At 46.8% G+C, this 21,766-nt stretch overlaps 1 protein-coding gene across 4 annotated transcripts in view; it reads left to right on the top strand.

The window, feature by feature from the left end:
- LOC147705943 (uncharacterized) overlaps positions 1-21,766 on the top strand; it is a 433,145-nt gene that overhangs the window by 309,569 nt on the left and 101,810 nt on the right. For all 4 annotated transcript variants that reach the window (XM_086929001.1, XM_086929002.1, XM_086929003.1 and 1 more), the window contains one exon: positions 8,246-8,273. In XM_086929001.1, the coding sequence (XP_086785127.1) occupies positions 8,246-8,273 (28 nt within the window). The remainder of the gene's footprint in view (positions 1-8,245; positions 8,274-21,766) is intronic.

Here is a 21,766-nt window from a genome sequence, read left to right on the forward strand (position 1 = left end):
ATTTTTTACAAAGCCAAAAACAACTGAAGACCCCTTAATACGATAGTATAGAAATACATTGGAATCAGCATGAAGCCAAATCTGTGTATCCAATTTAGACTATCCAACATGAATAGCACAATTAGTTCAAGAAGTAGAATGCAGAAGATCAGAAAGCATGAGTCCAAGTTCCCTTGCGTCGAGGGTTGTTGAGTGAGAAGCATTAAATCTATCCCTACACTAACTTTAAAGTGATAACCCTACTTAAGCATTGTCAGGAAGAAGGATAAAAGGTGTCAGCATGTGGAGTCTTCCTAACAAATCTCTCTACCATCTATGGGTCAGGTAGCATAAAGCTACTGAGACAGAGCTCGCTCTCAAATGCTCTCTCTCTGCAGGCAAAGGAAGAAGTAGGCGCTTTCCCAAATACCAACATTACATTATTCAGAGGGGACATTCCCAAGATCCATTGCGAGTCACCCCATCTGCTTTGGGTACGATCCTGAAGGTACTATTTTCGTGGTACAATGGTGTGCTTGCCTCGCTGCAATATGTCCTGGGTTCACATGTCTTCTATTACGTGAAGCACTATGATCTTCCTATATCGACTCAAGCCACACAATTGTAATGTCTCATATCCTTGCCTGACTGCTGAAACAAAGACATTATTTTAGCTAACAAGAGTGCTTCTTTCACCCGCAACAAAAAACGTGAGAAAGAACCAATTCCACAGCACACATTCAATTCAACGTATTAATTCTAAAGCGAGAATTTTCAGGGAACTGCATATGAGCTTTACAAAATTGCATAGAAATTAAATACTTTTGGTGAATACATTTACCTACATGTAAGACGACACAAATAATAAACATGTTTATTACATGAATGATTGTCAGTTTCATAACACAAGCTCCTCACGTTGATGGTTTCTACTGGTTACACTCACTTTCTTCATTGATTCTCCATGTTACCCTTCATTGGCCTGGAATAACTTACATTTCAGTTTAATAAATTTCAAATTTTAACACGCCATGTTACTACAACAAAGGGTTATATGTGGGCCGCAGGGGCTGGGGTCGGAGAATGAGCTCCTGGATTTGGGGACCACCACTAAACGAGTTCCCCCCCCCTGACTAAGACCCCCCTACTCTGATGACCCAACTGAGAAGAAACAGAATATATAGAGGACTCACCGGTGAAAAATTCCCAAGCAGGCGTCCCGGAATCACGCTCTGGATCCTCCACCTCGAACGCAAACAAGCTGCCCATGGCTCGGAGTAGATCGGGTAGCAACGGTGGACTCCTCAGCAGAAGATCCAGCACAGCCATACTTGATCCCGAAGGAAGTCTGAACAGCAACAACAATAAGCAGCACCCAGGACGGTAACCGAATTCCGGAAGGCTGGAGCCCCCAGTTGACACTGATGAAATCGAAAGACTCCAGGACCAAGACTGGTCGCAAAAATCCCTGGGGAAACGATCCCTGATGTGGACTTGAGGAATCAAATGCGGAAGGGTCCGCTCATCGGGACCGGTAAGATGCAGTAGAAGAATCCTCATTCAATCGGGCAATCGCAGCAACAAGAGAGACAGGACTGGCTTCATTGTGCCTGACCCTGATGGCGGCACTAAATCGGCTAATAACCATCAACTCATATCCCCCTAAGTTGCCATAACCTCCCCCTCTGAACACTTCCTTTCCCTTGAACAGGCCACTGAATTAGCTGCCTAGTAATGCTGCCTTTAGGAACCGGAGGCACAGAATACCCAGCCACAACGGCACACTGGCCTGTCCTCAAGATGGCGGCCACTCGCACCTAGCTACCGATCCTCTCATTACGTGCGCAGAAGTTTGAATAGACTGTAATTTCTGCATGCAGAGTAGGTGGATAGGCTGCTTTCCTTAAACCAAAAGGGGGAAAAAAGTAAAGAAAGTAAAAGGAGGAGAGAAGTAAAGGAAGAAAAGAAAGAAAAAGAAGAAAGAAGAGGATATAAGAAAAAGAAAGAGAAAGAAGAAAAAAAAGGGGGAAAGCAAAAGGAAGGCAAAGCGAGAGGAAGAAGGAAAAAAAAAGTCACTGCAGAGTAGTTGATTGAGAGGCTGGGCACTTAACCTGGGTTTTATCTTGAGAGAGTTCTAAAGCTGACAAGGTGGGCTGACTTCTTTGCTTATTCACACCCTTAACCCCTTGCATGAGCATCCCCTCTGACCTACAGATTGGAGTCATTATGGCACCCCCTATAGAATCCTGCCCCCTCTACCAAAAGGACTGAAACCAATCGGCCTGAACTCCTTCTCCATCATTTTCCCCCCACCTCACCCCCAAATCAAAAAGAAACCTTAAACATAGACTAATTACATTACACCCTGAAATCCTAATCGTGGACATATACTATTGCTCTTCCAAAGGCCAGATAAAAATGGACCTCATTTTCCACACCTTCAGACCTTCTAACTGGAACAGCATACTTATCCAAAACTACCAAAACCACCAATAGCTGCAAACTTACGTTCACACTCCCTAACCACCCCAAATACAGCTGTAACACCTCTTTAACCATCTACACTAATGGCACAGTCTTGATCCAAGCCAATAACGATAACCTAGAAGTGTTCGACTCCCTCTTCTCCACGCTCCGCAACGCCAAACCACATTCACTCAACACCCACCCGCCCAGTCTCGCATTCCCTGATAGCCCTCCTCTCCCTGTGATTGCACAAGACACTCACGAGACATCTGCCATGCGAATCATCCTTCCACTCCAGAAACCGACGGACACACCATCCACCCTTTCTCAAGAGGTCTCAACTCTCTACCACCCTCCTTATTGAACCAGAGCTCGATCTCAGACGAGGCTCTGCAACCTCATACCGGACAACACCCACTGCCCCCTTCACATCCCTCCATCCCCACAAGACCCCTGACACACAAGCCAGCCTCTCCTCTCCAAACATCACCCTACACTCTGTCTACACTTCCCCAACAGTGCCAAATTCTCTCCCATCCACCAAATCTATTCAGAAACCCAATACAGATGAGCCTCTCCAGCCCCACGACCAATACTCTGCCCTGCCTTCCTCAATCCAGCACTCTCAACAGACAACCTGCGATCACATGGCCCCTCCCTCGACGCATAGCTATCTCCCTCCACTGCCAGACAAGAGATGGCAGAGGGAACCACGTTGAGACCAAACACTCTCAATATCCAGGACTCTCCATAGAGATAATTGGGGCATCTCCAACACCAAAAGCCAACTAGGAGAGCCCAGTCCTCACCCATATCTGACACCCTCATCTATTGACACCTCTCTTGCAAACCCGCCCAAGATCAAACAGCCAAGCTCTACAATGTCCCCTAACACGGCCCAGTCTCAGAGACCCAGGTACAAAAGAGCTGCATCACCCTCCAGAGACTCCTCTTCCCTTCCCTACGTAAAGATGAACCAGCGGCTGGCCCTGCTCGAAAGCCAGCTAGAAACGGTAATTCTGGGCCTTACCGAAATATTACAGAATCTCACCACACTCAGAAATCCCCTTCATCATTCACATCCGACATCCCCATCCACCAAATCTAACCACTCTAGGGCCGAGACCAAATGGCTCAGCTGGAAGACAACCTTCCTCCCAACACAGGCTCAGAGACCCAAAAAAACAATAGCCACCATGTCCACTAAGGAAGCAATGGATCTTGCCTCCACATTCAACACAACCACTAATGTCGTTCCTAGCTCCAGGATTCAGGTGATCATGGATATCGGCAGAGACTGCTCCCCCTCCAGACCCTTAAAGCCGCCAGTCCTCCTCACCAATTTCCTAGGGCTCCTGTAATGAAGAATCCCGTTAATGAGAGACCCAACACCAACTGCATGCTCATTAACTGCAGGTCGGCCTCCAAACATGCAACTGAATTGGCAGAGACCATCCTAACACACGACATTGACATGACGTTCATTTCTGAAACTTGGCTAAACGAGTTCTCTCCCCCAATCATGGACATGCTTGTCCCCCCAGGCTTCACCATCATACACAAAGAGAAAAAAACAGAGGGGAGGAGGGTTAGCAATCATACAAAAAAACTGCGTCTCCATAAAGGAAACTGACGCCCTCAAATATAACTCTTTCGAATGTCTCTCTACAACCATTAAGATGAGTGACAACAAATCACTACTTTGACATCTCTCCGACCTCTTAACTCACTCTTCACTCCAGGACTCTAACAACATAATACTAGGCGACCTCAACTGAAACTGGAAAGATGAAAACACTGCGCTAATCAAATCCCTAAATGATCTCCTAAGCAACCTCGATCTTACACAACACTGAACAGAGAAAACTCACATCAAAGGATCCACCCTAGACGCCATTATAGCACGTGCAGGTACTGTCTCCATCAACCTCACCTTGCCTGTGGACTGGTCGTATCACCATATCATTCTGTTCCACTTAAACCAGAAGTTTGAAGACCAATCCTGCACTCACGACCCTCCGCGCTTGGTGAGAAATCTAAGTCAAATTCCACTTGTAGACCTGGAGGAGAGGGTAAGCTCCCTCTTCCCCTCCCACACGGGTGATCTCTCAGTAACGGAACTCACTTCTCAGTACAACACCACAATGACCTTCATTATGGACCAAATAGCCCCCTGAAACTAAAAAGATCAAGAAACATTCCATCCAGATCATGGTTTAATACAGACTTAAACTCTGAAAGAAGAGAACTAAGAGCGGCAGAAAGACTGTGGCAAAACAACCCATCCACAAACCTACGAGCTAGACTCTAAGCAGTAAGAGGGAGATACAATAAACACACAAAAAATTATTTTAAAAACTTCCTTCTTTTGCAACACCCTTGACAAAGCAAAGAACAGACCTAAGGAACTTTTCAGTCTCATCAGGCAACAAACCTCTAAACCCCCCATGACACAAGTTATAGCCTCCAAAGACCTGTGTGACAACTTTGCCAACTTCTTCATTGAAAACATTTCCAAGATTGCACTCTCCTTGGACATACAAAGCAGTCCTCATGACAGTAAAGCGTCCACTGAGTTAGATGTTGTCACCCCCAAGCACCATCCTAACTTATGAAAATCCTTCAACCCCTTCCCCGAAACAGATGTCATCAAATTGATCTCCAACACCAAACCCTCTGCACATACCATGGATCCCTTACCAACCCAACTAGCAAAAAAACTTAAATTATGCCTAGCCCCGCACTGGACTAAGATTATAAACAGATCCTAGAGTACTGGATTCATGCCTGAATGTCTCAAAATCGGCCAAGTCACTCCTCTACTGAAAAAACCTGGCTCGGACACAAACGATCTGAACAACTTCAGACCCGTCTCCAATCTCCCTTTCCTTGCAAAAATTATGAAAAATGTGTTCTCCTCCAACTCACTCAACACCTAGACATCACCAACCTTCTCGATCCTCATCAATCGGGGTTCAGGAAAGGTTATAGTACGGAGTCAGCGGTCCTGAATGTAATAGACGACTTGCACAAATCTCTGGACAAAGGTCATTGCTGCCTACTCATCCTCCTGGATCTATCGGCAGCCTTTGACACGGTTGATCACAAACTACTCATCAAAGCACTTCAAGAAAGAGTAGGAGCAAATGAGGTGGTCCTACAGTGGTTCACCTATTACCTACAGAACCGCACACAGAGTATAAAAATCAAGAACTTTTCGTCTGACCCACTCCCCATGCGTAGGGGTGTCCCCCAAGGATCAGTACTCTCCCCACAACTTTTTAACATCTATATGGAGCCTTTCACCTCCATACTGAAAAAAAACATTCCCTTCCACCTCTGTGCTGATGATACACAAATGTATCTGGAAACCTCCATCCTTTGAAGAAATGATAAGAATAAACGGCACTCTATGAGAAGTCCAACACTGGCTCTCTCGCAACCACTTAAAGCTAAATCAGGGCAAAAACGGCAATCCTACTCATCTCTAACAAAGAGGAGAAACCACAAATCACAGAATGGATAAAAGCCATTGAGGCTCTCAACCACAATCACCCTGGGAAACATCCTTTACAACGCAACTTTTACCACGCAGTGCCTTTACGACGCAACTTTTATAACGCAAACCATTACAACGCATTGCGCTGGGGGGGTGCGCTCTAGGATAGGGAATAGGTTTAATTTACTATCCAACACCTTCCCTACTATCCATGGGGACTGGAGTTGGAATAGTAAATTAAACTATTCACTATTCACTATCCAGCGCCCCAAAGCACTATGCGTTGTAAAGGCATGCGTTGTAAAGGCATGCGTGGTAAAAGCATGCGTTGTAACGTCATACATCCCCTCACCCTAGCTGAGTCTGCAAAATCGCTGGGAATTACTCTGGACCCCAAACTAGATATGAAGAAACACATCAAAAACTCTGCTAAGAGCGCCTTCCCCAACCTTAAACTACTCAAAAAAATAAAACCATTCATCACTAAGAGTGACCTTAAACAAGCTACACAATCCCTGGTAATGTCCAGACTGGACTTCAGGATTTCAACCTTCACAGGAGCAGAAAAATCCCATCTTGCTCCACTCACTTCCACTCTGAACGCAGCAGCCAGAATGGTCACCGGAGTAAAGAAATACGATCACATCTCGCCTGCACTAAGAGAGCTAAAATGGCTTCCTGTTGAAATGCGTGCCAATTTCAGAACCGCCTGCCTCATGCACCAAGTGTTGCACACAGGTAAACCCGCCTACCTAGCTGCTAAACTTCAGAAGGGCGGTCAGTCAAGAACCCTAAGGAGCTCAAACACTCTACTCCTTATCCCACCAAAATCTCGCAGACAAAAAAAACGCATCTCCATCCTTCGCGGGAAATGCGCCGAAAATATGGAACTCCCTTCCAGTCCATATCAGGAATAACCCCTCCTACTTAAAATTCAAAAGGCAGCTCAAGGATCTCCTCCTCACCCTATCTCGCCCAAATGGATAGCTACAAACCATAGAAGCACTTGGACACTCGGTCATCAATGACCTCTTCCTCACCCCCCCCTCACCGGTCGAACCCCTCCAGGAGTCACTGGATCCTCAATGATCACTGAAGCGAGGCGTAATTTGTTCCCTGTACATTCTATTGTGATAACGGTCATATGCTCCCTGTACATTGTACTGAAATAACTTACTTAACGTGTAACATTTTGCACTCCACGTCGATATTATGTGATGCTTCCTGGAACATTGTATAGAACAATTGGCTTAATGTATCCTATGAGTAATTCATGCTGTAAAGCACTCCGATACCTTCGGGTCTTGCTAGCGCTATATAAAACTCATAACCAAAACAAATAAAATAAATAAATAAATAAAATCCGATTTCCGCTACATCATTTCCATAGCTACTTAAACTTCCGGGTAAAGCGAGCATGGGGAGTTGATGTCTTGATTTTAGCACTTTCAATTGCTTTTTTTTTCCCTGGACCCTCCTTACAGTGCTTCAGACCTTATACTAAGTTGCCTAGCTGAAAACTCAACTGAGGCGTCAATGAGGAGCTTTTTTTTATCTCATGATGTGCTGGGGAATGCATTTGGGATGTATTTTGCATGGAAAACCTGCACCCCAGAATTATGGTCATTTCACCCCAAGATTTCTGAGGCAAAAGCAAAGAGACAGACTTGCAGAAATCGAGGCTGCTGACACAATAGTGGGAGGGCCTAGTTTTGTAGCACAGCACTAAACGAGGCAAAACACTATATTTGCATGACAAGTCAGACAACTCTTGCTAAACTGGTGATGTTGGGTAACTGATGTGGTCTCTAACTTAGGGTTTTGTATGCTGCCTTTCCACACTGTCACATCTGAAAAGCTGTTCGCCCTCAGGTCATGTCCCTCCTGGTGATGTTCAGAAAGTGTTGATGCTACAATGTCTTAGCAGAAATATGGCACCTGTGCCAAGACAAGCGGGGCCAAACCCTAAAATATGTTCACTGATACTGCTGTTTGACTACACTCCCCACCCCACCTCTTCTTTCACATACAGCTAGGGCAACACTTCACTTCTTGTACTATTCTCCTTGGCTGTTGAGCCTTCTCTGTGCAGTGATTTCAGTGGATTGGGTCTTACACACTTACATATTGTCTTCCATTTATGTTCATTCACCAATGTATAGACGGCGCACTTTGAATTGCACTCCTATTTATGCAATCTGTAGCCAAGAACTGATTTTGTTAGACTGTCTAGTACAAACGCACAATGTATGTAACTGCACTTTAAATATATTTTTGATTGTAATCCTATTGTTTCTGCAGCTTCTCCAGTGAACGAGGCGTTGTATCTGTGAGTATTAAGTGCGGGCAGTAACTTAAGCCCAAAATGTCTTCAATTATTTTGTTAACTATTTTCTAGCCCGAACACTTATACTTTTTGACACAAAGTCCGATGTGCTTTGATAGCCCAGGTCGGGCTTTGTGTCAAAACCTAATGTCTCCTAGAAAAAGGTGCTAACAATGGGAAATGTTTTCAATTCTAAAACACATACACAGCCTATGAGAGCTGAAGTGCACCGCACACATTCAGAACTTGATATCTTTCTATGGTTGTCTGGACATAGGGCGGGATGAGTATACTTTTATTAGAATTCCCGTGCTAGACAGCGCAGAGTGAGAAGAGGAAAAGGTTCTGTCAGTGTAGGCATTTTCTGAGACCCCCTCCCCGAATACCAGTGTGTTGAAACGTCAGGGTGTTCACACACAGATTGACCAAATCCATGCTGCACTTAAATAGGCCTTTGTTGCATTTCAATCTACTGTGTTTTGGTACCATACCTCTCTGTGGGGTGACGAGGGCCTGAGTGACGTTTTTTCTCGTGTCGGAGGGGATCCATTTGAAGATCCTGCGGAGCATTTGGAGGGTATTGAAGCAGGAAGCGGAGACGTCGTTGACCTGCTTGGTCATGGAGAGGTCGGAGTCGAGGATGACTCCCAGGTTGCGTGCGTGGTCGGTGGTTTCTGGGGTTGTTCCTAGCGATGTTGGCCACCAGGAGTTGTCCCAGGCTGAGTGGGTGGGGCCGAGGATGAGGACCTCCGTCTTGTCTGAATTCAGATTCTGCCTGCTGTCTTTCATCCTTTTGGCGACGGCCTTCATTACTCTGTGGAGGTTGGCTTTGGCGGTGTGGGGGTCTTCGGTGAGGGATAGGATTAGCTGGGTGTCGTCGGTGTAGGAGTTGATATTGAGGCTATGTTGTCGTGCGACGTAGGTGAGTAGTGCCATGTAGAGATTAAACAGCGTCGGGCTGAGGGATGATGCCTGTGGAACACCGCAGATGATCTTGGTGGTCTTGGACCGGAAGGGTGGGAGGAAGATGCTCTGGGTTCTGCCGGAGAGGAAGGATGTGGTCCAGGCCAGGGCCTTCTCTTGGATTCCGGTGTCATGGAGGCGTGCTATTAGGGTGCAGTGGCAGACCATGTCGAAGGCTGCTGATAGGTCCAGAAGGAAGAGGGCGGCTGTTTCTCCTATGTCCACAAGGATCCTGATGTCGACAGTGGCGGCGATGAGGGCCGTCTCGGTGCTGTGGTTGCTGTGAAAGCCGGACTGAGATGGGTCCAGGATGTTGTTGTCTTCGAGGTAGCGGGTCAGCTGTCTGTTGACGATCTTCTCCGTGACTTTCGCCGGGGAAGGGAGCAGGGAGATGGGCCGGACGTTCTTGAGGTCGTTGGGGTCCGCCTTGGGTTTCTTCAGTAGGGCGTTGATCTCGGCGTACTTCCAGCTCTCTGGGAAGGTTGCTGTCTCGAAGGAGATGTTGATTGTTTTCCAGAGATGGGGTGCGATGGCTGTGCTGGCTTTGTTGAAAACGTGGTGAGGACATGGGTCAGATGGGGATCCGGAGTGGATGGAATTCAAGGTCTTGATGGTGTCTTTGTCGCTGATGTTGGACCAGGCGGTCAGGCGACTGGTACGGGTGGTGGTCGCAGGGGTGGTGGTCTCGGCGGTTGATGTGGGGGTGGCGGTATTGAAGCTGTCATGGATGTCGGTGATCTTGCGGTGAAAGAAGTTGGCAAGTGAGTTGCACAGGTCTTGTGATGGTGGAATGTCGTTAGTGTTGGAGCCGGTGTTTGGAGAGTTCTTTCATGATGTTGAAGAGTTCTTTGCTGTTGTGTTTGTTGCTGTCTAGGTGGTCCTTGAAGGCGTTCCTCTTGGCGGTCCTGATGAGTTGGTGGTGTCTGCGGGTGGGGTTCTTGTGGGCTGTGTAGCTGTCTGGTGTTTGGTCACGGAGCCAGCTCTTCTCCAGCTTCCGACAGGTGCGCTTGGAGGTCCGGAGGTCTTCGGTGAACCATGCGGCTTTCTTGTTGGTGTGATTGGTGGCGGAGGTCTTGAGTCGGGCGAGGGTGTTGGCGCAGTCGTGGATCCACTGTTTGAGGTTTAGGGCGGCGGTGTCAGGGTCGGTGGGGTCAGCGGGTGGTCCCAGGGTGAGGGTGGTGGTCAGTTGGTCCTCAGTGACCTTGCCCCCACAGCAGCGTGTCATCTGTTGGATGGGGTGGTGTGTGGTGAGTTTCCTGAAGGTGAAATGGACACATCTGTTGTCTGTCCAGTGGGGTTTGGTGGTGTGGTTGAAGGAGACGTGGGGTCCAGTGTGTGTCCAGCGGCGTGGGTGGGTGTCGTCACGAGCTGTTTGAGTCCGAGGTTGGCGAAGCTGTCGATCAGGGTGGTGGAGTTGGCGTTGTTGTTGTTCTCGAGGTGGAAGTTCAGGTTCCCGAGGAGGATGTAGTCCATGGAGGCGAGGGCGTGGGTGCTGATGAGGTCGGCGATGGAGTCGCTGAACTGTGGTCGGAGTCCGGGTGGTCTGTAGATGAGTGTTGGGGTCGGTGTGGATCTGGAAGTGCATGTGCCCGGCGGTGGTGAGGGTGTCGTCAGTGTTGGTCGAGACTCTGAGGGTGTCCTTGTGGATGACGGCGATTCCCCCTCCCACTCCGTTGGTGCGGTCTCTGCGGGAGATCTTGTAGCCTTCTGGGATGGCTATGGCGATGTCTGGTGCTGAGGTGGTGTTCAGCCAGGTCTCCATCAGGAAGGCGAAGTTCAGGGGTGGTTGAGTCTAGGAGGTCCCAGAGTTCGATGGCGTGCTTGCGAGCGGAGCGGGTGTTGAGGAGGATGCATCGGAGGTGGTTGGGTTCTCTGATTGATGGTTTGGCGGGCCGGATGCTGGTGAAGCTGTAGTTCCGGCAGGTGAAGGGTCCTTGGGTGCGCTTCGGAGTGGCCCGGTAGCAGGAGTGATCTTGTCCGGGGTTGAGTGCGTGGAGGGTACCGGAGTCGTAGTACAGGCTGGTGTTGTGGCGGCTTCGGGGTCCAGGGGTTCTGGCGCTAAGCGCGGTCCAGGTGCGGGTGGACTGGATTTATGTAGTATCTCCTGGTCCACCGTTTGATTGTGTTCTGTGACCAGCTCCCATATGTGGGCCAGGGTGTCAGACTTGGGGTGCTTTTCATATTCACGTTCTAGCTTGCCAATCCTATCCACTAGTATCGCATCCTGTTCCTCAGATCTTTTATTACTCTTGCCTGGGCACCCATTCACTCCCCACTTATGGTGACCTTAAACACTTCCCAAAGTGTGCCTACACTGTCCACTAAGTCTTCGTTTTCTAAGAAATAGTTGCCGATTGCCTCCCTTATTTTTTACATGGAACACTATATCCGTTCGGGAAGATGGATGCAGCCCCCACTGAAATGGAGGCCTGCTACACGCTGGCACCTTCAAGACCAGCAGCACGGGGAAGTGATCTGAAAGCATCCTAGCCAGATGTTCACCTGAGAGTGTCTAAGAAGCCGCCTCCCTGGACACCAGCCAGTAATCCAGCCTGGACCACGAGCCATGCACTGTTGATACAAATGGGCCCTCCATCTGTCCACTAGCCCCTCTGCATCAATCAGATCCCCTATTGTCATTGCAGCCTGCTTTTCCTGCCCATCTACATTACTGGAGCGGTCCAGTCTAGGGTCTAAGCACACATTCATGTGACGCCCCATATTACCACTGATGGCGGGTAAGACGCAATACGCCACCATATATCATTAGAAAATGCAGGGTTGTCTATATTGGGCCCATATATATTGAAGAAGAGCACCAACATGTCTCCAAGCTTAACCAGTGCTAAAAGAACCCTACCCTGCTCATCCACTGCAGACTTGATAAAAGTATATGGAGTCCCTTTCTTAACCAGAAGCACTGTTACCCTTGAGTATGAGGAAAAGGATAATGCGATCCTCACCGTGGCCCAGCGAGCACCAACCTTTAATATGTTATGTTTAGTAACCTTTACATCTTGTCAATCTAAAAAGGCTAACACATTTTGGATTTTTGGGGGATTATTTAGCCCACCTACATTCCATGTTACTAACTTAATACAATCACCCAGATTCGTGCAATGCTACACACTTGTACAGTACATTCAGTGTGATATTCTGATGCAACCAAATCATTGAAAAAAGACAAATTGCATCAACCCCCACCGGAATCTGCCATGTATCCCCCACTACTTAATCCCCCCACCCACCTTAGTGCCCCCAACTTGCTAAGGCATTCCAATTTGTGTTAATTGAACAGCCTGATACTCAACCCAAAAAAACAATTTGGGTACACCCTTTAGGGAACACAAGAGTGCTATCTGCTTCCCATTGTAAGTGGGGGGTGATTGAGCTAATCTAACACTCCACAAGGCATCATAATCTAACAGACGAATAGTATATAACAACATCCTTTTACAAACTTACATTCCATACTCTTTCTCCAGAGTGCCGTCAATCCCTGTGATAGTATATACAGTAACTCATTAATGTTTTAGTTAACCAACTAACCCATATACAAAATTCCTGGGGTGAAAGAGCCCTCACACATCAGCCCCGTCACTGCACTTACAGTCCAGGATTTCTGTTGGTGTTTCTTTAAGTTTTTTGCATGTTCCATGGCAGCTCGCGGATTCGTGAATATCTTGGTTGCACCCTCAGATCCAATCTTCAGTCGCACTGGATAAAGCATGGCGTAAGGGATGTCTTCTGCTTCCAGTAGTTTTTTTGTCAGGCCAAATTCTCTTGTGGCAGCTTGTACTGCAATGGTACAATCTGGAAAAAACACCAGATTGTTTCCTTGACGCATAATCTGCCCCTTCTCTCAAGCTAATCTAAGGATCGCGTCCCCATCTCAATAGTTTAATAGTCTTGCAATATTGGGGCATGGTGGGGCACCCGGGTTCAGGCGCACTGCTAGAGAACAGTGAGCACATTCCACTACCTGCATTGGGGAGAGAATATCAGCTCCAAACATCTCTTTGAGCAGCCCCTCCACAAATAGTTCCATTTTGCCCATGTTTGTTGACTTCGGTAGCCCTGTTTATCCTTATAATATTTATCCTGGACCTCGCCTCTAGATCCTCATTCTTGGCTTAGATAACTCCAAGCACTTTTTTCATGTTTAACGTTTTGTCTAATACCGTTTGCATCCCATCCTCCATCATAGAAACTTGTTTTTCCACCTCTACCAGCCTGGCACCATTTGTGTCTAATTTTGCAGTTATACTGTCCATCTGCAAGTTCAGCTCACCAATTTTCCCATCGATGGCTTGCACACTAAGCTGCATTGCAAGTAGTGTGGACTCCAGCGTGGGGATGGACTCTGAGGGGGCCTCCGCCTCCGAATCCAATGTTACTTTTTGCTGTGTCCAATTAGCTTTAAATGTGAGGAGCGGCTGAGACTTATCCGGCTTGCCCATAATGCACAATTCTCTGCAGAGCTATCCATCCTGTCTCACGTTCTTAATCTATCCACAATAGTCACACTCTGCCTGCCCTGGTATCCTTGCAATTTGGTGAAGAGGTGTGAAATATATAACCAACCTCGTTGCACTATAACGTCTCACAATCTTTTGTCTTGTACCTCCAGCTCCCACCTTTCACTAAGCAGTACAACTCTAAGATTAGCACTTCCGGCTCAAGATTCCTGAGCAAGAGGCAGGAGTCTCACATCTCACTGTGCCACAGCCAACTCACATCTGCACATCTTCCCGCACTTGGGCTGCAACCTGTCCCTGCGCTTCGCTAATGCACACAATACTGGGCCTCTACTTTGCACTCCCGTCCCACTCAGCAGGCCTATATCATCGCCGGTGACCGAAGCAGCAGCACGGACTCCCGTGCCCCAGTCTTCTACCTTCAAAAGGGCCTCTCACTTCAAACCAAAACTTGTGCTCCCACAGACAGCCACAGCGAGTCAGTGGCAGCGCAGCAGTGTCCGAAGCCCATTTCTCACCTCAAACCACCCTTCGTGCCAGAGAGGATCAGCGGTCCGTTTTTGGTTTCGCTTGTTTTCCCCCTAGCTGCAACTTAAGACCTTCATGCGATCCGGAAGCTTTGCCCTTGGTCACACAATTGCTGCCCGCCTATCCTTAAATCTCCAATATCAGCACAGTCTCAGCGAGTCAACAGAAGTGCAGCAGTGTCCGCAGCCTATTTTCTCACCTCCATTTGCCCTTCTTGCCAAAGAGAAGGGGTGGTCTGTTTTTGTTTCCTTATTCCCCCTAGCTGCAACTTTAGGCCCTCATGCAATCCGCAAGCTCCAGCCTCTGTCACATGATCGCCTACTGCCTTTCCTCAAAGCTCCGTTATGGGCCCAGCTGCCCCTTGACTCTCTGATCGCCTATGCACGTTCACTCTGCAACCTTCAGTGTCATGGAAGCCACGATCACCAGGGTTCGCTCCCGAAGGGCTTAACAGAGAGTTGCGGCCGGCATTTTTATTTTTCCGCTGCCACTTCGACTCGCCACTAATTTTACACTCTTTGTGCACACAGCAGGTCTCACATCTGTCCCGTTTAGTGCCAGAACAATTTGCGGCACTTGTCCTCACCAGATAGGTCACTTTGCCTCATCAGGTTGCAGGATATTGGACGTATTGCTGGCTCGACCAGCAGAGCTGCACTAATGCACAGCCATCTTGCTGTGCACCCTCTAGCACCCCGAAGAGATCTTATCTTGACAGTAAAGGGGGCTTAAACAGTGTGAACAGCTATGGTAGAAGTTTCGTAAATTCGCGCAGCCAGTGGAGTTAACAAAAAAAAGTTCCACACAAACGTGAATGAACACAGTAATTCTGCAACAGGGGACTGATAAGAGCCCCTTTTTGAGCTATATTAAATGCAAGAGTTTTCACAAGCACAGAGAAAGCACTGTGCAGGTGAAACCTAAATAAAGACCTCAAACGAACAAAAGCTGGTATCGAAATGTCTCCCTCCTCACTAGTCAATATGTACAATGTGCTTTAAAAGCAGGAGTATTTCAGTCACCCTCACCTAAACAAATGCACTGGTCTGCGGATGAGATGTAATATTCCTGCATCATCTTTGGTAAGACTCTGCGGGTCCAGATGGACTAAGGGCCATATGTATCGAGGCCAAATGGGTTCGCAAACGAGCACCCCGAAGAGATCTTATCTTGACAGTAAAGGGGGCTTAAACAGTGTGAACAGCTATGGTAGAAGTTTCGTAAATTCGCGCAGCCAGTGGAAGTTAACAAAAAAAAGTTCCACACAAAAGTGAATGAACACAGTAATTCTGCAACAGGGGACTGATAAGAGTCCCTTTTTGAGATATATTAAATGCAAGAGTTTTCACAAGCACAGAGAAAGCACTGTGCAGGTGAAACCTAAATAAAGACCTCAAACGTACAAAAGCTGGTATCGAAATGTCTCCCTCCTCACTAGTCAATATGTACAATGTGCTTTAAAAGCAGGAGTATTTCAGTCACCCTTACCTAAACAAATGCACTGGTCTGCGGATGAGATGTAATATTCCTGCATCATCTTTGGTAAGACTCTGCAGGTCCAGATGGACTAAGGGCCATATGTATCGAGGCCAAATGGGTTCGCAAACGCCGAAATTCGCAGAATGTTGGCATTTGCAAACTCATTTTCGCAAAATGGTATGTATGAAAGAATTTGGGTGCAAAATAAGGAATCGCCAAATTCGTATTTTGCAATTGCATATTTGCGATTCCTTAAATGCAATGTATTAAGCAAAAAAAAAATCCAAAATGCCCTTAAGGAATCGCAAATTACCACCAACTTCTAGTTGGTGGTAAGTTGCGATTTCCTTGAAAAATGCACTTTTCAGCATTTTTCAAAGTGCCATGTGACGCACATACATGCCCCTATTTCAGGGGTGCAACAGGATGTTCTTTGGACACCCCTGCACCCTTGAAATTATTCTCAATTTGCGATTAGCAAATTGCGCATCGCAAATTGAGAATACATTCCCTTTCCTTCCTATGGGCCAAGAGGCCCATAGAAATGAATGGGAAAGTATTCCTTAATTGCGAATTCGCAATTTGCGAATTCGCAATTAAAGAATATCAAGAAATCACAAAAAAATTGCGATTTACTTGATACATACCAATTAGCGATTCTGAAATAGCGATTTTTCTAAAAATCGCTATTACAGAATCACTAATTGGTATCTTGATACATATGGCCCTAAGCCCTTAGGTTCAATGAAAATGGTGAAGTTCTGAGAAACAGGGTCTGGTAGCTCATAAATCTTTAGAGTCAGTTAGGAGGCATAAGGACATTGCGTCCTTGCAGTGTCTTATCTTATATTTGTTAAAGTGGGGATAGACGGAAGGAGATTGGTCAGGGCAGAACATTGTGGGTGGTTTGGGATTTTACGCCTGGCCTTACCACTACTAACCCTCCCATCACAGCAGACAAGAGGCTTCTGAATCTTCCTCTGGTGTCCTAGAGATATTTCATCGTGTGATTTTAAATCTCTACTGGGTGACCGAGTGAAGAATGCTAAAATTGTGTGGCACACAGTGACACTGTGAGTTGGTAGGTCTATATAACTACTCATTTGAACAACCTTGTGTGTCTCAAGTGGATGCCAAACCACCACTCACAGCAAATCTCACACCATCCGCTCCTTCTGCATCAGGCTAAGAAGGATGAGTGTCGGAGGGGACGGGTCCACTTGTTGCCACATTCAACAAATGCCATAGGTGCTGGTGACTTCAAGTTGTCAAAAACAAATGGAGCAGGAAGGGCGCAAGGATTTCGAGCACTCTAGGTAAAGTAGAAATTTGCCCCCCTAAGTGCTCCTTCCACCCTGAAAAAGGCTGCTTGTCATGACTTTGTGATAAGGTGGTGCAGTAATGCTGCTGCCTACGGTGCCTAATGAAAGTGCCCTCTCTGACTGGCAAAGTTTATTGAAGGCAGCTCAGACACAGAAATGCAGATGCAGGTTGCCTACCCAAACTCAAGTGGTCCCTGGCCTATGCTCTGAAACAAAGCAAGGAAAGAAACAACTCTAGGCTCTGATGACCGGCCACCAGTTGGACTTCGAGGCATCACCCATCATGTCGGACAATGAATCCTTGTAGGGGCATACATGTGTAGAGTGTTAGGGCCTTCCTGGCAAGGTGATTTCCCAACAATTCATTCTGATCTGCGGCCATCTCATTTAGGGGGATATGTAAAAGGGGTTAACGCCACCTTAGCGGCACTTTTACAATGGTTTTCCAGCGAGATTTCTATTCCCGTATGTACAAGCTGTCGCTAACCACAGTTAGCGGCAGTTTTCCGTACCAGAAGATAGCCGGTCTTAAAAATTGAGATAACACTTGGGGGCTCTTTTCAGCAGGTTTTGGTGCCTGACAGCGCTGCAAGCAATGCTGCTGCGCTGCCCTGTGACAACACTATAGGGCAGGGATGCGCACCATCGATAAGATAGTGGGCATTCCTGGGCCTCAGTCATGAAAAATGTTGCAGCGCTGCAACAAGACAGCTTTGCAACACTTTTCCCTACGCCCTTCTTGCGACACCACTGATGTGCTATATTCACGGATAGCGCTCCATGATATGTAATAGCAGATAGGTCTGGAATTCTGACGTATCTGTCTGCGCTAAAGTCACGCATTGCTGCAGTCGAGCACTTAGTCTAGGACCATTGTCTTCTATACCGAGCATTACCCAGGTCCATGGACTAGTATGGGTCACCACATTATTTTGTAATGACAGTCGCGTCACAAGCATGACGCAACTCCAGAAATGCATGGGGCTAGCCTATACCTGTGGCACTGTGTCACCCTTACACCTTCTATCAGGCAGGCGTAAGGTTCTGACTCAGTGCAGTCCTAAAATTGCCGTAGTGAAATCGGAGGGATTTCACTGTGCCACTCATATGAGGCCTTGTCGTGTGACGATTTACTCACAGTGAACCCAGCCGGGTTCACTTGCGGTGGTGATTAAGCAAGGGGTGAAGTCTGGTCTTGCGGCGCGATCTGAGTGGCGCGGGTTGGTGCTGTGCGCTATCCCGCATCGCAGCAGTCGGATTGTGTCAGACTGCTCCACGCCATCAAGCTGTTGCACAAGGCATTGTCCTTGACAACATTCGCCCCACCGAGGGCTATGCTCACCACAAGCATTCCAGAAGATCTTTCAACCATTGGATCCCCCTTAAAGATCACAGCACCAACCCGCGCCACTCAGATCGCGCCGCAAGACCAGACTTCACCCCTTGCTTAATCACCACCTCCAGTGAACCCGGCTGGGTTCACTGTGAGTAAATCGTTTTTTACTCCTTTCACGCACATGGTTGGCACAGTACACTTCACATGAATAAGCACAGAGGAATCTAGATGTCCCCCACCCCATGGTCCAAATGAGACCCCTTATCCATAGTTGGGTCGAAATGCCGTAGACGATCAAAGGAAACAAATCTTTCAGACAGCACTTATGATTGTATATAGTGTCTGTGTTATTCTCCTGTTTACAATTCAGAACGGTCTCTTTTCTTGAATTAATAATTGCTTAGAAACCATGTAAATACCTTCACCCAATATCACTCAACTGTCGCTCTTTTTGGTTCTTCATAACACACTGGGGACACTTTTGCACTGTAAAAATTTATTTTGTAGAATGTATATACTGTTACTATTGGTATGTTTTTGAAATACAGCTGCATTGTCATAAAAAATCTTTGGTGTCAACAGCCTTTCTCCCTAACATCCCTCATAACCCTTATACTATATTTGCTATTATGCTTTACTGTTACCATATTAAGTAAATAAATCACCCCACTGGAACCGCTGTTTCCTATATAAAGTACGCACCCTGGTTCCACAGTGAGTAGGGTTCCCTTGTTCTTCCCTTCCGCAAAGGAAACATAGCACAATTACATCAGGAAGTTATCATCATGTGATGATTTTTCCTCTCCTTGCATTGCTTGAAAGCAGTGGGGCGACACTCTTCCACCATAGCAGATGAGCCGCCACTGGGGATGTGTCATCTACAGGTGCTAGGCCTGTGCGACTCAACCCCTGGGCCTCCCCCGCTACGTGTCCCACCTTCTCCTTACCTGGACATTGACACTGTGGCGCAATCGGCTGCACTCTCTTCAAATCTGTGAATCAGCCAGCAGGAGCCTCAGCCAGGTGGGATTTCACAAGCCCAGGTACAGCAGTCATTGACAAATCCACTGGTGAACCTCCTGATGCAGTTGATGCAGCAGGGCCCCCTTAGGTGTAAAATAGCAGCACTCCCGCCGCACAAGTTCGGCGCAGCTCAGGGGCCTCACCCTCGACAGTGTCTGGCCAGTGCAACATCATTCGGCCTGTGATGCAGAGAGGCGCCTCCCACCATTGATAATCTCCTCCGTGCACCCTGATGTAGTGGTGGATAGTAGTATGCGATGCAGACACCCTACGTTGGAGCGCATAAGTTCTTCTACCATTCACAGCTCAAAGGGGCTCAAGGCGGTCTTCTCACACAGGTCAGCAACGTAACTTCATGTGACCTGTTTGGTTTAACCACCAGGTACGGGCGATCGCGGCCCCTCAATGTCTACTGCCACAGCTCATCGACTCCACAGCTCCTCCGCATCCCACTCCATGCTCCAAACGCAGGTCCAGCGAGGCATTCAGGCTCCAGACGCAGGTCCAGCGAGGCATCCAGGCTCCAGACGCAAGTCCAGCGAAGCATCCAGGCTCCGGACGCAGGTCCAGCGAGGCATCCAGGCTCCAGATGCAGGTCCGGCAATGCAACCAGCCTCCAGACGCAGGTCCTTTGAATAATACAGGCTCCAGACGCAGGTCCAGCAGGCATCCCGGCTCCAGACTCAGGTCGGGCAAGGCATCAAGGCTCCAAACGCACGTCCAGTGAGGCATTCAGGCTCCAGACGCAGGGTCAGTGAGGCATCCAAGCTCCAGACGCAGGTCCTGCGAGGCATCCAGGCTCTCATCCTGGTCATCCTGAATGTTGGGTGGCTTGAGGGGGTTGTTGATATGTGCTGCACTTGACCCTGGCTGCTCCATTCTACATTTCATTGTTTTTTTTGCCTATTTTCTATTGGGGATCGACCAATAGAGGCAAAAAAACTAACATTTGGCTGACTAACATGCGTTTTCTTGCCGCTATTGGGCCTTTCATTGGTTTTCGCCCGCTAACGCCGGAATTCCTATTGCCATCACGCTAATGTCAGTGGCAGTTTTTACCGCTGATCCCTGAAGCTATTACCATGTAGCGACATCTTGTACATACGTCGCTAACAAGGCGATAGTTTCAGTGGTACACAGCGGAAGCAGTAGTCATCTCCAGTACATGTACATATCCCCCATAGAGTCCTATTCTTTAAAAAACAGTTTACTCTTATATTTCGTGTACAGTTACAACTTTCTTCTATTCACAGTGAATTTTAGGTGTACTCATGGGAGGCTGTAACAGTCACAGGTTCCCAGGATACATTCTGGTTTTGTTTCATGAATTCCAAATTCATCCCATGCAACGGCATTTTACATTTGTAAACGTAACAGCTGTACATTTACTTATGCACAAATAACTTGCACTAGTATTATTGCACTTTAAAACGTTTTATTTTTTCTTCACTGTAAAAATCTTTTTCTAGTGGAAAAACTATTTTTGCAGGTTTTTCTCTCTTTTTCCTTGCTTTGCCTTGACAGGAGTACACCTCCAAATATGTCTGGGGTGGCAATACATCTTGCAAAATAAAATGAATTTGGATTGTAAATTACATTTTTAGGGGTGTTCACTTACTTTTCAAAGCAATCCCACTTTGGAATGCTCGGTGTGCTGATTTATTCACATGTAATATTGCACTATACTGCTGAGGCATTATATGTAAGTAAATCACATTCTTTGTGTAAATAGACAACTTGTGAATACAAAAATGTAATTATCACTCATCAGGGAAGTGAACTGCACTTCACTCCTAAGTCAAACTGAGGTGTGCAATGCTTTGTGAATTGAGCCTGTACTGTTTGATTTGTAGTGAATATCCAGTTAATAATATATATAAATATATATATATATATATATATATATATATATATATATATATATATATATATATATATATATATATATATATATAAATATATATATATATATATATATATATATATAGCTCCAAACTCGCCTTTTACTTCAAATCCAAAACTCGAACAGACAAGCGTAGACCCAGGTCTTTCTTAGTGCATTATTTTACTTTGCCATTGCCGCCATGACGCGTTTTGGGAGATCCCTCATCCCTCCCTTGATCACATGACCTATATATATATATATATATATATATATATATATATATATATATATATATATATATATATATATATATATATATATATATATCACAATCCAGCCGGTAGCCGTGCCATAGATACAAGCACAGAACCCAGCGCGTAGACGCAGAAATACGCCGGAGCCAGTCTTTGGTTATTTACTGCTTTATTAAACTATAAAGTGCAGGGTGTAAATGCCGAACAGACGCGTTTCGGACAAAGCGT

Source organism: Lissotriton vulgaris, chromosome 7, assembly GCF_964263255.1.
Source record: "Lissotriton vulgaris chromosome 7, aLisVul1.2, whole genome shotgun sequence".
Taxonomy (NCBI): domain Eukaryota; kingdom Metazoa; phylum Chordata; class Amphibia; order Caudata; family Salamandridae; genus Lissotriton; species Lissotriton vulgaris.